This window comes from Carassius auratus, unplaced genomic scaffold (assembly GCF_003368295.1).
Source record: "Carassius auratus strain Wakin unplaced genomic scaffold, ASM336829v1 scaf_tig00036689, whole genome shotgun sequence".
NCBI lineage: Eukaryota > Metazoa > Chordata > Actinopteri > Cypriniformes > Cyprinidae > Carassius > Carassius auratus.
Window position 1 is genome coordinate 1 of NW_020526330.1, and position 17,500 is coordinate 17,500.

The 17,500-nt window shown below is 39.6% G+C and overlaps 1 protein-coding gene across 1 annotated transcript in view; it reads right to left on the minus strand.

The window, feature by feature from the left end:
- Nucleotides 1-1,419: 1,419 nt before the first annotated feature.
- The window catches only part of LOC113082680 (protein diaphanous homolog 2-like), a 27,673-nt gene continuing 11,592 nt past the window's right edge, over nt 1,420-17,500 (minus strand). Inside the window, exons 4-8 of the mRNA XM_026254223.1 lie at nt 17,116-17,180; nt 16,217-16,321; nt 9,510-9,572; nt 5,725-6,027; nt 1,420-1,599 (exon numbers count right to left, since the gene is read on the minus strand). Coding sequence (XP_026110008.1) covers nt 1,420-1,599; nt 5,725-6,027; nt 9,510-9,572; nt 16,217-16,321; nt 17,116-17,180 — 716 coding nt within the window. The remainder of the gene's footprint in view (nt 1,600-5,724; nt 6,028-9,509; nt 9,573-16,216; nt 16,322-17,115; nt 17,181-17,500) is intronic.

Here is a 17,500-nt window from a genome sequence, read left to right on the forward strand (position 1 = left end):
ATGCAGTCTTAACAGTACACTAAGACTCACCTCATCAAGATGGCAGACAGTTCAAAGTCAGTACGATTACCATGGTTAAGATCACTCTCTCTTCCCTCCACTCTTTTCAGTGGCAAGGTTTACCACTGGTTAATAATCTTTGAAATTAAAAGTGGTACGAGGAAGTGAGATTCTATTCACTGGGTGAAAGTTCCCAGAATGGGTCCAAAATCAATCTTACTCACTTCAAAGCTTGAGTCGCAGAATCGTAGCTTCAGCTTAAAAGAACTGCTGCAACTATCAAACACAAAGAAGCATATTTCATTCATGAAGACGTTCAGTTAGGGTTCAGAAACAGACCTGGCTGGAGAGTCGAGTCAGTGGGTACGCTTCAGGCGTAATTGATAGGAACTGAGCAAAGATGGGTCCCTGAGGAACTCCTCAACTCTTACTTATAAAACCTACACCTTTGCAGAGAAAAACTACAGAAACAATACAAAGTGTAGACGACTGAAACCTAAACACAATTATATAAAAAAAAAAAAAAAAAAAAGTACTTGGCTTCACAGGAATAGGCTGTGTTTCTGTCAGTGTCTCAGAAGAGGAAGTACAAACCCCAGTAGCAATCAGCATTATAGTATTCAAGAGTCACATAGGCACTTCTGCACATCTAAAACCACATCTTATACTTAAAGTGTTGCTGGATGAAGTTTAACAGGCCAATATAATGTCGATACTGGAGGATAAGAGGAGTTATCTGGAGCTCTGCCAGTGGCTAATGCTAGCAAACTCCAAAGACCGCGGTCAATCTGCTCTCAGATCAGTTCCCTTCAATAACTGATCATCTGACCGCCGCTGCACACATGAGCAGACTCTTCAATTGTGCTCAATGTCTGACAGGCCCTCCTCAATGCCCTTCATGAAACGGGCATTAAAATCTACCGAGGCCACTCACTGTCAAAGGTTCAACTTACTGCCTTGCCAAGGAAACATCCACTATCCTTCTCCAGCAGTGTGAATAAACAAGGGAAGCAAACAGAGAAACAAACTGGCCAAAACAAGAGTGAAACTCTCTGTACTGTAACTTTCTCTCTCGTTCTTTCTTCTCACTGTTTCTCAGGGGGCATCCAGTGAAGCGGAAAGGCAGCCAAGCTAACCAAGCATGTCTGTCCTCTGCTCCTATCGAAACCCACAGCCGCTTAAATAACGGTTCCCGTGAAGGAAGAGGGATGCTTTGTAAACTGACACTGCTGACATGTAAAGTACGCTTCCAACTCTGCAGCTCTGCTAATTGGCACAGAGCTAAACGCTTACTTAATCTGATTGTAGAGACAATATAAAAAAAGGGAAGTAGGTGGAAACTGAGGCAGTTTTATAAAGATAATTAACATTTCACAGAGACGATTGGTTTCCGAATGTTAGGACAGATAAAAGTAGGTATCAGGGTAGCTGAAAACGACGTGTGCCTATGTGATTATTGGGAGAGGCAAAGCAGGTTGTCCTTACTCTGGATTTAGAAGAGAAGGACAGTGAAAGCTGGCTGAACATGTCCGGGCTCTCAAACCGCTCTTCTTTGACTTTGAGCCAAAAGCAATTTTCCGCCATCTCCTGAGGCACTATCTGCAAGCACAGAAAAACTCCATCAAACACCAGCAGGAATAGAGTAAGCAAGCACCATTGCACACTTAAGCACACACATAAAGCATGAATACCTGATGCTTACATTACTCCAGTTTTAGTGACACAATCTTTCAGAAATCGTTCTAATTTGCTGATATGGTGGTCAAGAAACGCTTAATATCAATGCTGAAAAGAGTTGGGCTGCTTAAGAATTTGAGAATTTATTCAGAATTATTTGATGAACAGAAAGTTGCAACTTTTTTTTTTAAGCATTTTTTTTTCTTTTTTTTTTGCAACAATGTAACAGTCTTTAAAGTCCACATGAAATCAAAATGTACACTATTTGCTTTGTTAAGAGCATCACTGATGAGGCATTGAGATGAAACAATTAAACCAAGTTCATCCACTGGAAAAATAAATTGTGTGTCTTTGTATATTCGATAATAGAATTTGGAATGGAATGGAATTTCTCTCTGATGACATCGGATTGACAGCTTGGACATAATATCCTTAACTACTCCCTTCTAACTGTTAGTTAGCTGCGAATGAGAGCTGGTGAGGAGAGCGCTAAAATGAAAACACACCTTATATTCAATATTTCAATTCAGTTTTAAATCACAATATTAAAGTTGGTAGCAAGATGCAGTTCACACTATGTTACTAAGGTAACTTTAATTAATTTAATGCATACTTGCTGAATAAAAGTATGACTTTTACCTACCCTAAACTTTTAATTGGTAGTGCACATAGTATTGTATTTTTCTTTTTTTAATTACATGCCTTAAGTGTTGGACTTTTAAGTTAAAATATGTCAATTATAGAGGAATTCCATCACAAATGATGAGTCACTAATTGTCCCACACAACCCATCAAATATACTGTGAAAATATGTTGTTCTTATTCTAGAAAATATGTGCACATCCTTTGTTTGTGTGTGTCTTTATTTGGGGTTAGAATTAGGATCAAAGTGATGTAAACTAGTGGAGAGAGGTGGCTCTATGATAGATAGACAACAAGAAAGTATATTCAACAGTATATACATATCACATATTTCCAAGAACTCTGTGGGGTATAATTAGAATCTGAATAAAATAGACTGGGAACTGTCGGCATCACTAAGAATTACTAGATTTATGAATAAAAACAATTTGCATTCTATTTTTGTATAAATGAGAAATGGTCATTCCCTCAACCTCAATAATAATGTAAAGAAAATTATACGGCTGAGTAAGCATCATTTTGCATAATTTAATTTAATTTACAGTGTTACATGATCCTTTCAGTATTTAATTTGATTTGATTTGTTGAGGTAAGATATAATTATTTCTTCATATGTGTAGTAAGTTTTGAGGATTACGAATATGCATGTCTAACATGGTGAAACACTCTGGTAATGGTAATCAAGTCAAGTCTGCTTTATTGTCAATTCTTCCACATGTACAGTACATACATACAGAGAATTGAAATTGCGTTACCCTCAGACCCTTGGTGGATACAGATAACACTTAACAGTAGAGCCTAAAAATCTAAATCAAATATAAAATATAAAATACAACTATACAATAAGGGCATGTAAATAAAATTATAAAAATAAAGTTAAATAAAGCAGTGCGAGGCACATGGCAAGATAGAGTGCAAACCAGTGAAGTTAACAAACAGTGCAGATAAAAATAAAAAAAGATTGTAGTGGCAAAAAAAGCTTATTCAGTCTCATTAAAGTGGCAAAGGGCTAAAAGAGCAGTTCTTTTGTTAAACTGACTGATGAGGTAGTAGAATGAGGTAGTAGGCAGACCAATGCTGCACAAAAGTGACTGGTGCATGTCATCATATGTTGTGTCATTGTATGTAATGGTAGTCATTCAACTACATTTAATTTAGTTGTTCATCCTGGAGCCTACTTTGCAGCATTTTCTCGACATGATCCACATTACTGGATGGTATCAGATCCACATTTATTAAGTCAGAGTGGTACAGTGAAAATACAAAGAGACTGACAGAGTGAAAAACGAACAGTCTCATTAGTGTGCTGCCTCATAAGGGCACTTGTGAAAAATAAATGAAAAAACAAACCTTGACTCCTCCAAACAGAGTAATTAACATGAGTCTCAGCCAGAGTGACCTTGTTCATGCTCAAGCAGCAGAAAGAAATACTGTAGCTTCCTCTCGCCTTGGGCAGCTACACCCATCTCTGGGCAGAAAGTGACCAGCTCCAAACGGTCTTAGCCGCAGATGCGAGCAATCATTTACTTTCCCATAAGGTAATGCGGCTCCCCTGTGTGGGTGTTCTAACGGTTGGAGAAATTACATTACGCACCTTTAGGCAACAATCTCCGATGTGGCTATTTGAAAGTTTGTTACATGCTTTAGGGAAAGATCGGGAGGAGTGCAGGGCTGGAGTGTTTCACTTCACCGCTGCTGGCTACATTCACTGTCTGACTGTTATCTTGCGCTGTTGTGAGAGATGGAGGGGGTCTCCGGTGAGTGATTTTAAAATAGCAAGAATCAAACTGATTAGCATTCTCATTTTCATCCTCTTTCACTCTCTCCATCACCGTCACACAGCATAAAGACACTTGAGAGATCTCAGCATTACCAAGCATGCAAGAGTATGAAAGACAGAGGAACATATTTGTCAGTAAATAAGGTGCTAATACTTCAATTTTCAATACTTTAATATTTTATCAGCTCAGACATTTGCCACTGCTTCAAACCTGGCTAACCGTAACATATTTAGTTCACTATGTGTTTTGATATAAGAACTGTATTACAATATGTAAAACCGTTTCTGCGCTGATGCCAAATTTATTCATTAATTTGTTAATAATAATAATCACATTTTTGGCTAGTCTATCAAGTTCAAAATAAAAACAAGCAAATAATAAAAATCATCAACAAAATTACCAATGATTTTTGTATTGATTAAAGTATTTAATTAATTGCATCCAACTATAGGGAATCAGTCTTTTTTTATTAATCGTTTGGGGTGGCTGGCTTAATAGTTAGTTTATTTAATAGTTTAATTTTAAACAATGTAAATTCATCCTCAAGGGAACAAAAATCTGTAGCACGACCATTTCAAAAGTGATAAGAAATGTTTCTTGAGAAGGATCATGTGATACTAAAAGGATCATGTGACACTCAAAACTGAAGTAATGCCTGCTGAAAATCTACCTTCGTCACTTAGGAATAAATTATATTTTAAAATATATTAAAATAGACAAGAGTTATTTTAGAATGTAATAATTTTACATTTTTATCAAATAAATGCTGCCTCCACAAACATTTATTTTAGCATATAAAAAATGTAATAAATCATGGAAAATATACAGTACAATATTACTGACTGTAATTTGCTCAATCTCCATACCACACAAAGAACACTTAAAAGAATTACTACAAAAACAAGGGGTGTTGCCCTTGAGGCCAAATGGATCCTTCTTTGTGGTTCTTTAGCTCTTGAACGTTGAGCAGCCCTGATTTATACCATTTTTGATTGCTAAATGAGATTCTTGCAAAGAGTTTTATTTTATTTTATTTTCCTCCATTAGACTCTGAATGTTGCATAAATAAGTTAAAGGCAAGGTCAAGCAGAAGCATGAAAAAGTATAAATAAATTAATCCAGTTTTCAGACTGTTAAAAAGTCCCCAAGGCGATGGGTAAATTAATGAATGAGACTTAAAAGCAAAAAGACGAAGTGAAAAGGTTAACCCATAGAAATCGCATTGGAAGATTACACAACATTGTTTTATATATTTGTGTTTTGTTTCATTTCAACTCAAAAATGTATTCAATTACAGCCAGAATGTGTGTGCAAGGGCACTTAAGTTAATGAAATGGTTTACAACCCGATTTCTTGAAAGGAAGGCAGAGTGGCGACTCGTGAGTCTCATGGTTCGACGCTCTTTTTAATAAGCTGCATGTACTCGTAGGCTTTGGACCATCAACTCCCACTGAAAAAGTTACACTCTCTTTTTTGCCCTTTCATTTTGTCTTCCTCTTACACACTGGGAAGGCTAGACTACTGCCACTATTTGCAATTTACTGCTGACCTTGGAGTGTGTTATGCTGTTCTCAGAACACGTGTTTTTAAACCATTTAAGCCGTAGTGACGTTCGCTGTCTTACCTTGGACCAGTTCACCCTCTTCATGACGCTGTCAGGTTTGTAGGTCTTCTTGGGCACCAGCCCGTAAGGCAGCTGTGCAACGAGCGGAGGAGGAGCCAAAGGCATACCAGGTGGTGGGGGAGGGCCTCCTCCAGGAGGTGGAGGCGGTGGTGGCGGCCCACAGCCGGGTGGAGGTGGTGGAGGAGGTGGAGGTCCTAGAGATGCAGGACAAGGAGGAGGTGGTGGAGGAGGCGGAGGTGCAATTCCTCCTGGTGGTGGCGGTGCTGGAGGAACAGCACCGGCTGCTCCAGGTCCTGCTGCAACCTGTGAAGGGATCAAAAAGAGTCAAGAGACAAGAAATGGCAATCTTAAGAGAGCACTGTGACCCAAACATTCACCTCAACCACTCCCGTTCAGCCTCTACACCCAAAGGTCCATGCTTTTATCACCATTACATGTTCGACCCCATCAGAACTAGCGGGTGAGACAAGGGCAAAGGAGAGTGGAGGATAAAAGACAGTGTTTACAGCAGCTGACTTTTAAATTTTAGGAGAGTGCATTAAAACAAGTCTAAAAATCATAGAAAGTGAGAAAGAGAGTGGAGAGATAGGGGTGAAGGGGCTCCTCGCATGCATTAAATAAGAGTTGATAAAAGCAGATGGATGACTTGGAGCTGCTGTGGCCTTCCCTCCGGGCGCTGGTTCCCTCAGCAGCACTGAGCATCTGTCTGTCTAGTGTGCAATGCACCGCCTCCTCAGAGCCAAGTAGGGGTCAGCGCTCAGAGGAGCCTGAGCCCACCGCCCAATCCTCTAACTGGGGAAACTGGGACATGGAAATTCCTGAGGGGCAGGTAGTCACATTGAATATGTAAATAAATAAACGGCAGGTAGGTCGATGTGACTGGTAGACTCTTCTGGAATGTACACACCTGTCAGGTGTATGGGCTCTCAGAAGATTTGGGAAGTGTTGCACGTGTGCTAAAGTGAATGTGTGCGAGTCTACATGGGTAAGTGATGGAACAGTTATCTTGGTGGAGACTGGACTTTTTATTTGTTTATTATTATTATAATTTTTTTATCCAGTGTATCCCATAGAACAGAGTGCAAAAGTAACACTCGCCTGGTGCCAAACGCATGTACAAATTGGATTTGGTGAGCAATTAAAATGTGAGAAGCTGTACAAAGTCAAATGGGATGGAAAAAAAAATTCTACTAAAGAATAAATGCCTCAAATTTACATTTTAACACAATTATTATTATTTAGATGTAAAATATTATATACCATTACATAACTATAGAAAACAAAAAAGAATCCACAATTTACATTATGTCGAGCGAGAGTTAATTGTGGACCCTACTTCAGGAAATCTTCGATGCAGAATAATGAGATAAAGAAGGCGAGATAAAGCTTAACTCTGGGTAACATCAGGATTTATAGAGCAGCATAGCATAACCCATTTCTATGGGCCTCGTAGGGTTCCTGTAAGCTTGACACACACACACACACACACACACACACACACAATTTAAAAGCCATTTCAGTTTCAGATTAGAGGCAGAGTATGAAAAAGTGACTGACACTGTGGGCATAACTCAAAAGAAACAAACATGGTGAAGTTTATGATGATCATCTTTATTGTTTTAAAGACGTAACGACGTAAGCGTTCATTCATTCCATGCGGAACATACTTAACTTGTGATTACACCGAATGACAAGATGACAGTATCGATATTCGTTTGCGGATGAAATATGAAAAGCGCTTTGTGTAGACTGATTCACTGCGTTTAATCATAAAGCATATCAGATGAGAGTAAACCATTAGACTTGATTAACATGTAAATTGCTTCTGTAATTTGGTAATAGATTGAGCATATGAATAGGATGCAGCCACCTGAACCTTTAGCAGTAATGAGAAGAGTAATCTGGTTTGAGTGCTCATGCAACTGGTGGTGGCAGGCAGTCGACCTCTCTGCTCCATGCTCTAGATCTTTAACCTTGAGCCACAATCCACAGGGTTTTTCTTTATTTCTTTATTTTCTTTATTTTATTTTCTTCCCTGACTTTCCTAGTAACTGAACATAACTGAAGATCACAAGATGGTCTCCAGGAAAAGAAGCCATTATGGAGGAGTCAGGTCTCAATTCATCCATTAAGTGATAAGACTGAAGGCGTTAAATGTCCTGACAAATCAATCTTGCTCTGCTTGCAACAGAATAAACAGGTATTCTGAATCATTCATAAAGGGTGGCCAAGTCTCTTTAGCAACAAATGATATGCAAATGCTTCAATTAAGACTCCCAATAGACCAGATACGACTTGACCTTTGGATGATTACAAACCATTCTTCTCTTTCATCACCCCCCACCCCACACACCATTTTCTTAAATATAAATTTGTGCCTCATCATTGCATAAAGAAAAAGTTTTTTTTTTTTCTTAAGCAATTCTCCTCTCTGCGCTCCAGCCTCAGTTCAGTTGATTAGGGGAATGATATGTGTCAAGCCACATTTTTATATGCATTACCGAGTGTTTGATTACACAATGCAGGCAGTGGATTGTTTATTAGAGAGGAAATTAAAAAGGTGCAGGAGCATCATGCAGGAAGCCGAGGTCCCTTGACGAGTACCCTGTCCCATGATTATGCGTCTGTCAATCTCCAGCCCGTTGTGACCCATTTTCTCTTTTAAGTTTAATACAAGAGAATGGCAAGCAAATTAGCTGCTAAATTAGAGCACCGTCATTTCCGCATTGCTTTGGCCCTCTGTGGCAGCTTGTAGCGTGCTGCAGACCCTCCAGCCACGGTTCTGGAATGCTAATCAGCCTCCAGCACTCAATTTTCTCTAGCTATACTCTTTATGAGCCCTTGTTCTCTTTAAACAATATCCATCATTTAGACCAATTTTACAACCAAAACCCATTTTACACAGGAAAATGTTTCATTTAAGGCTCCTTTCCCCCTCTGTTTTCATTTTGGCTTCTTATCTCGCTTTAAAATGCAATTTACAACCAGACAGTCTGTTTTGATAGAGGTCTAAGCTGGCCATAGACCTGAATTTTCTGGCCGTCTCTCATACCATTCAGCTGCACTAATTAGCAGTCAGCATGTCTAAAACGTATCTGTTAGAAATGGACAGGACAGTATCAAGAAGACAAGCATCCATTTACAGTCTCAACGAGTGGGAGGGCTCTCTTGGTAGAAACAGTCACAGTTTGGGTAATTAACTAGGGCTAACACAAAATTAAACCATCTCAATCTCATCTCTGATGAGCAAGAGGCAAATTCAATTAGTCTTGGTTACTACTGAGGGTTACAATACTCTAGTTAAATGGAAAGATGGGGTCTCATCTTCACTTCCAGCTGGAAGTGGCGCTGGGAGCCTGTTCCATTGTGTTCCTGTAGCTAACGTGGAAAAGAACGATAAAAGCAACCCAAAACTAAGGGTTCGCTTCCCAGGGAACAGACAGACTGCTTGCTTCATATACTTTCTAGCTTCTAAGAACTGGAAGTATTCAGAGTATAGAGATTGTGTTTGACAAGATTCACCATCACAAGCTGTTTATATGCTGGATATGTGGAAAGGATTATGGCCTAATTCTGTAGCATGCATTTGTAATGAATGATTGCACAGCATCTGTTGATAGTCTGGAGACAATACAGAAAATCAAGGCTCTGGATGATCAGTGAGAGGCAACAGCTTTGAGCAACCTGTTAGAAGGTATAAAAAAATGCTGATTTTCAATGATGCTGGCGGGCGGCTGCATTGAGCATGCTGGGAAGGTGGAGGGAATGCTTGGGAGGACACCCACCTTGCTGTTTCTTTCGCTGATGCTTTTTTCTGCCTCCCTTAGCTTGTCTCTCTCACTAATCAACTGGACAATTGAGGGACAGACAGACACATAGAGAAACAGAGCAACGGTAAGGCAAAGACAGAGATTTTATAGCTGGAAGAAAAGAATCAAGCAAAAGCCAATTGCCAACTTTACTTAAGTTCACATGGCAATAAAACTTGGGGACAGCAAGAAATTGAATGCAAGTAGCCGACTTGTTTGCCTACTAATGAAGTAATACGGGATTTCATTAGCCGTTGTTGTGTGCTTTGCAGGAGTGAATTCATAAATTAAGAAAACCATTAAACACCCTCACACATTTCCAGTTCCAGACAAAATTGAGTGCAACAGTGCCGCCCACATTTTCAGCAGACCTGGTTCTGGAATTATTTTGCCCATAGACATTTTTAAAAAGTCTTTCAGATTTAAAAGTGCTTTATGGAAATAGTTTGGTCCCAAAACTTTTGTCTCAATTTAATTGTTTTAATTCTCTGACTAAAGGATCTATTTATAAAATGTTTTGGCAGAATCATGGGTAATGCAGTTTTTCACTAGTAATTCTGCTATTAATTGATGTCAAGTGTGAAAATGTTTGAATAATGCAGGCTCATGGCTTCCAAAAAAAACTTTAACTACAAATTCTTTAAAGGTTTTTTTTTTTTTTTTTAAGTTATTACTAAAAATCAGTTCCCTTATGGAGAAAATGACTATGATTTTTACTTCTGGAACCCGACTGTTGCGGTCTGTTGGCTCGATTCATTTCCATGATGCTTTTGCTCCAATAATGTACAATTCAAAGGAAAGTTCAAGGCACAAGAGCAGGGAATGCAGTAAATTGGTTGTTGTGCATCTTTTAGAGTTGCTTCTGGAATCCTGTTCTTTCAAGTCTTTCCCATCATTTCAATGCCTAATGACACGCTCAGTGAATTTAGCGCAAGCATTTAGATTCAATGATGCTTTACTCCCGCTTTGACCTTGCTATAAGCAGCCTCTTTAAAAAAAGAAAAAAGAAAAGGGGAAAAATAACATCTTAACAGCCTATTTTCATTCAGAGGAAGCATACTTAACTGCCTCTAAAATACTGTACACTTATAAGGTGCAGATTCCCCATACTGCATGTAGGGCACAATCAAATATTAAAGACATGTAATGGATAAGAAGATGGATACTTCAATGGTGAAGACTGTGGAAAAACTTTGATCACATTTGAAATGCTGTCCTTGTTCGTAGTGTTAAGTAAGCTTTGTTTTTTGTTTGTTTTTTAATCTTTATTTTTGAGAATATAAAGGGCATAACAGCAGTCAACACACTGAAAACTGTCAAGAAGAACAGCAGCATCTTCATATTCCTTGTGATCATTTCCTCAAAGACAAAGCGAAAGAGGGATGGCACACATGCACTGCATCTCAAACGAATCAGCCTGTAAAGCTGAATGGACAAGCTGTGTCCCCTGTTACTGAACATGGCAACAGTGCAGGGCACATGGCAACCAGCTCTATGATTCGATGCGAAGTGCTGTCCTTATCGGCATCATTACTGCCAGACTTTTTGCCAAATCCATCCTGGCAGTGGCAATAAAGACATGAGTCCAGCCCTGCACTGCACCGCAATGTTACGAGTCCCATGTTGGTCCAGACAGCTGACCACAAAGCTTTCTGATAATCATGAGGTGGCTGCAAAAGATTTCTTCCTCAATATCGCTTGGGTTCTGAATTATTAAGCAAGCTACCATTTGATTCTGCACCTTTGACTCTACAGTGGGTATAGAAAAGAATCACCCCCCTTTAAAATAATCACATTTTGTTGCTTTGCAGCCTGAAATGAAGGCGGACACAGTTTTTGTTTTATCCTTTTGCATTTGATCAGTGCAACTTATAACATCCAAGTAAAAGACAAAACACCAACACGTCAGAAAAAAGTTAAAATAAATAAAAACCCAGTACTACAGAGTTGGAAAAAGAATTACCCAGTAGTGTCAGTATTTTGTCGAACCGCCTTTTGCTTTAATAGGGCACTTATGGGCATTTTCGCACCGCAGGAACTAGGAGCAACTGTAGTACCGGATTGCCTTATTGTAGAACCAAATTAGCTCCAACACTGGAGCAGGGTCTAACCCGCACAACTGGTACTACCCGTGATGTAAGTAGACATTGATTGGCTAGACGCCTTTGAAAACCACCTCACCCACCATGATTTCAACTTATTTCGCAAGTATGATGAACAGCCATAAATGTACGGAAACAGGCACTTCTAAGTTGTAGAAAATGTAGCACTGCTAGTTGTCGTTGCAGATTCTTACTCCTCCTTTCCGTTCTTTCAATCGCTTTACATATATGTCGACATTCCATGTCCATTATTGTGAAACCCGCGAGACACAGCAAAAAGAGCTCTGATCACAGCATCCTCCATCCTCCTGTTGGTAACATTGTTCTTCTTTGTTAACGTTCTTGAACGCCGTACACAAATGGCATTGCTGTCGACCGGCTTATATCACGTCCTAGTACACACTGTCGGTGTGAATACAACCCTTTAAATGGTACTGGGAAATAGTTTGCGCAAAATCTTCCCAGTATTTTAGTACTGTACATTTAGTTCTGGAACTAAAGCGGTGCGAAAGGCCCTAATTACAGCCTTTAGTCTGTTGGGATATCTCTCTACTAACTTTGCACATCTAGACGTTGCGATATTTGCCCATTCTTATTTGCAGAACTGCTCAAGTTCAGTTCAATTTGATGGTAATCATTTATAGACTGCATTCTTAAAGTCATTCGTCAGATTTTCACTTGGGTTTAAGTCTAGGCTCCGACTAGGCCATGCAAGGACATTCACCTTTTTCTCCTTTAAACACTGTGATCAGTTTTGCTGTGTGCTTTGTGTCATTGTCTTGTCAGAAAGTACCTTTTTCCCATTTAACACTTTCTGGCAAAGGGTGGTAGATTTTCCACAAAAATGTTACTGTATTTTGCCCCGTCCATTTTTCCTTCTATCCTGACTTGATCCAGTCCCTGCTGCAGAGAAACACCTCATAACAGGATATTATTATCTATGCTTTACTGTAGGAATGCTGTTGTTTGGATGGTGAACTGTATTGGATGTTTGTTGAGGCCAAATAATTACATTTTAGTCTCATCTGCCTCAAAATCTTCAAGGTGTGTTGTGGCAAAGCTCAGCCGTGACTGGATGAGTCCTTTCTTGAGGAGTGGCTTTTTTCTTGCAACTCTCCCATACAAGCCACGTTTATGGTGAATTTGTGATATTGCCGTCACATGCACACAATGACACCTCTTTGTCATAAATTCCTGCAGCTGCTTCAGAGTAGCTGTAGTCCTCTTGGTCGCCTCTATGACCAGTTTCTTCCTGGCTCTTTCATTCAGTTTGGAGCAACGTCCTGATCCAGGGAGGGTCTGTGTTGTACCAAATAGTTTCCAATTCTTAATAATAGAATTCGCTGTGCTTCTAGGCACTGATAAAGCCTTTGGATTTTTTTTTGTTATACCCGTCTCCTGACTTGTGCCGGTCCACAACTTTTTCCTGCAGATCTTTTGACAGTGCCTTGGCACCCATAGTTAATTGTTTGCTTAAGTTACACTACCAAGGACTGAAATGCTCCAGGAAAGATCTTTTCATGCTGAGCTAATCAAAATAAACACAGTTTAAAGTCAAATGGCTTTGTGTGTCATTGAGAAGGTGATTAGATACACCTGATTGAATTTACAAGTTTTAGGAGGGAAGGTGATCCTTTTTCCAACTCAGTGAATCTGTTTTTTTTTTTTTTTTTTCTCTCTTACACGTTGGTGTTATATCTTTCATTTGGATATTTTAAGTTGCACTGAGTAAATGCAGCTGGATAAAAGACAAACTGTCTGTCTTCATTTCATGCTGTAAAGCAACAAAATGTGATTATTTTAAAGGGGGTGATTATTTTCTATACCCATTGTATTCTCTTTTCTGTTGAATTTCCATGAAAGAAAAGACAAGGGACCCTTTCAAGAGGCCTAATAATGCATGTACTCTCATTAACTCAAAAAAAAAATAAAAAAAATACATGAATTAAAAGTGTGAAGCTCTTTTATTATTTTATTCTTTCCATTTCACATTCAGTCTGTCTGAAATTTTCTGTACCACAGCTTTCACAAGCTCATCCGACTATTATTTTCGCATGAGCTCTTGTGTTGGTTCGTCTGAATAATGGCTCTTTTCAATTATGTGTTAAAGGCAAATCTGTTGATAAGCTGTCTTTGCTGTCATCTCTTTGTCATCCTTAAACCTTGGTCACCCTAATGGCACAAAATAATGTGGAAATGGCTGCTATTTATGATATTCAACTCAAAAGTCTTGAAATGTACATCATGCTCAAACTGCTGCAAAAAGCCTTAATTTAGAGACAATGATTACCATAAAGAAGTGAAATATGGAGACAGGCTTTTTGAAGAGATCACTTTAAATTTCAGTACACGGTTGCAGTTTTATGATTCTGTTATTATAATATAATAAAAATAAAATAAAAATGATTATAATAATTCATTTAAATTACATTACAACACAGTACAATGTGTTTAGAAACCAAGTTTTACTACCCATCTGTACCAGACAACCAAAGAAGAAGAAGTCAGCAAGTGGGTTCAAGTGTGGGTGAGAGTAGTCAGTTTTCATGGTGATGTGTTGTGCACCCACAACCTGACAACACTGTGAAACTGTAGTAGGAGAAGAGTGTACACTGGTTGTCTAATAAAGGGTACAATTTCTCAGCTTTGCGCATGTCAACCTATGAGTTTATATCCCTTTCAGATGTACCAAAACACCCACAGGATATGTGCAACACTCTCATGCTAATATCCCGGTGCTTCTTTAGTGAGAGCATTATATGTTCTCTACCATAAGTCTGTTGATGTGAGAATGTTCTGGAGCCAAAGCTTTGAACGTGCCATCAGAGCGCACATTTGGAAGGAGTATGCATCCCAAGGGCTCCGCTTCACTCCTCTACCTGTTAATATGCTAGAGATGACTGAGTTTTTTTCAAAGAGAAGAAGATTGCACTGGGGTAAGACTGAAGGACACCCAGGGAAAAACAATAGCTGAATGACACTGTGGTCCAGGAAAGCAAAATAGGAGAGCAGGTGAGCAGTCATTAGTGGGGTTACGGTGTCCGTGAGGAGGGACACATCAGGTGCACGCAATATGGCTTGGGATGAATAAGTCTAAAAAAGGTGGGATGATGGTGACTGATGAGGAGCAGAGCACAGAGAGGCCTGGGCTCATGAATATGTGTAAGAGTTGAGAAAGTGATGGACGAGGCAGATGGAGGGAGGGAGGGAGTCAAGAGTGGCTAACATGCCTTGATTCGGCTCCTGAGGCAGATGAAGTGCAGGGGTGAGGACTGCACACAAATGAAGTGCCAGGCTCTGAGAAGCTCTGCTTTGCATGGGGAGGAACCCATTCCAGCTCCGCCTCCACTTATTTGGTAAATCTGTGAGAATGAATGGTGATCCAAGCTGTCAGGGTCCCTAATGACAGCAGCTCATAACGGTTGAAGGTGGGCAGGATCTTGCTGGGAGAAGCTGGGGGCAAAAGGGCTTGGAAGTATTTAGAGGTAAAGTAAACAAAAGACAAAGTGCTGGCTTTTCCGACTGCAATATGTTTGGTTTCTGGAAAACTATTTACACTGTGGATGGCTCTTCATGAATGGTGAGATTTTTTTTTTACCTTCCTATTAAACTCCATAAACTAGCAAGCAAGCTACTTATTTTGTCCCAAGACAGCACTAAAATCTAAAATGTTTCAAATTGGGTTTGGTTGGAAATAGCAGTCATTTTGCCGGAGAAGAACTAAGGGTTTTTCTTGACAGGAACGATGATGTGAGAGCCAAAGACGTAACACAATCCCTCATAGCGTTGATACAATAGCTAGGAACAGGCTGCAATGGAGCAATTGAGAAAAATCAAATCCAACGATTTGAAGGGGGAGATTGGCCTTTTATTAAATCATACAATCCCCCAAGTCTTAAAATACCCACTTAGAGCTACACTGCATTCACGGTAAAAGATAAAAAGGTTTTAGTTTGACCGAATTAACAGAGTCTTTCCCTTTGCCGCCACATTAGAAGCTGCATTACCATTCGAACCAGACATAGAAAAACTGCTTTATATGACCTCACAACACAGAAAATAAGTACTAGTGATCCTAATGCGCTTGTAAAACTCATTTTCAGGGCATTTGATGTATAGCTCATTTTCAGGTCTTTGAGTGTCAAGAAGGTTTTATGATGGAGACAAATATTTTAAGGCCTGGTAAATAGCCATGGGAGAATACTGTGAGGTGAAGAAAGGCAGTCTGGAAACCAAAAAAAAAGTAGGCGTGTTGCTTCACAGATCTGTAGGATAAAGGGCTCTTCTAAGGCAAAGCGAATGAGGGAAGATAAGAGAAACCTCAGTAGATTTGAAGCCTCTGAGAGTACAACAAAGCACATGTCGGTTCTGTGGTATAATCAGTGTCAATTGAAGGGTAAACTATGCATGTTAAAGGTGAGCGCATAGGCCACGGCATTGGTGGTAGCTCCCATTAGCATTTACCTGCGTTTGATACCCTTGGATAGAGAGCGCAGAATAGCTGAATTGGTCATATCGGCTGCAAGTGGAGATGAGGGAGAGAAGAGTGTGTACTGTAGGTTACTGTGCAAGTGTTGTTACCTGGGCCTGCAGGGTGTTGATCTGAGACTCGAGCTCTTTGATTTTCTCCTCCTGCTTCTGCAGCTCAGCCTGCGCTTCCTGCCGTGCGCTGAACTCCTCGTCGAACTGAAGACAATAACGCACATACAAAATCATTGACGTAACTATGCGGAATCCATCAACCACAGGACATATCAACAAATTCAGCAAGTCTCTCCACCTTCATTATCATCATAGGCTAGGAAGTCGCAATTTGTGTCTGAGCTTCATTCACTTATGTGTGTTCGAGTTTTCACACCAATTTTTGAATAATGTTGATGAATATGGAACTAAATAATCTAAATTATTTACATTTACCCCACTGTTTAGAAATTTGGGGTCAGTAATTATTTAGCAAGGATGCATTAGCACGGTCATGAAGTCCCTTTTTTGTTCACTGATATTTACTTATAATGTTATAAAAAAAAAAAAACATAATTCAGAAGTAATAGGCTATTTTCTGTCCTGATTTCTGTTACTTTGCAATTAAACTGCAAGCCTCAGATGTCTGGCTGACATTTGTCAGACTTGGGCAGGAAGCGGATGGAAACACTCTCAAAGCGTCATGGGATACAGCTCTTGGCTTCATTATGAACCTCCAATGTTTTAACAAAAAAAAATAAAAAATACAATATTGTTCATTGGGGCCTTTAACACTATTTGAAATGATGCCTGTAAATAGTGCTCCCAGTATGGCACAAACAAGCTTGCAGATTGGAGCATCAACATTGATTCTTCTTGCACATCATGTTGCTCTGCTGCCAGCTATTGATCAGACGAGAACAATCGATGTGCTGTCTCACCACTCATGGGAGAAAAGTTTGGTGACAGCAGCCTGGTTGCATACCAAGAGAAGCACCCAGGGTGATTAATAGACTCACCTTTTTGGAGAATTCAGCCGCTCTCTGCTCGCTCTCTTCCACTTTGGCTTTATCCACACACTGATCTGTCATACACAAACAGCCGGGTACATGAAAGCGCACAAAACACACGAGTATATGTAAATTACAAGGTGCAATGTTAACACGATGCTTAAGATTCTACATCAGACACAGAATGAAGACAATCAAAAGAACAAAAAAGCAAACAGAATACAATGAACCTGTCAGTGTCTCATTCCCCCCTCCCCTCTGGAGATTTGTATTCTGTTCTGGAGGTTTGAGATGCAAATTTAAAAACGGCGCCCCACAAAATCTGTTTTCAACTCATTAAAGTAAGGCAAGAAGTGAGAAAATCAAAAAAATTTTTTTTTTTTGTTTCTGCAGA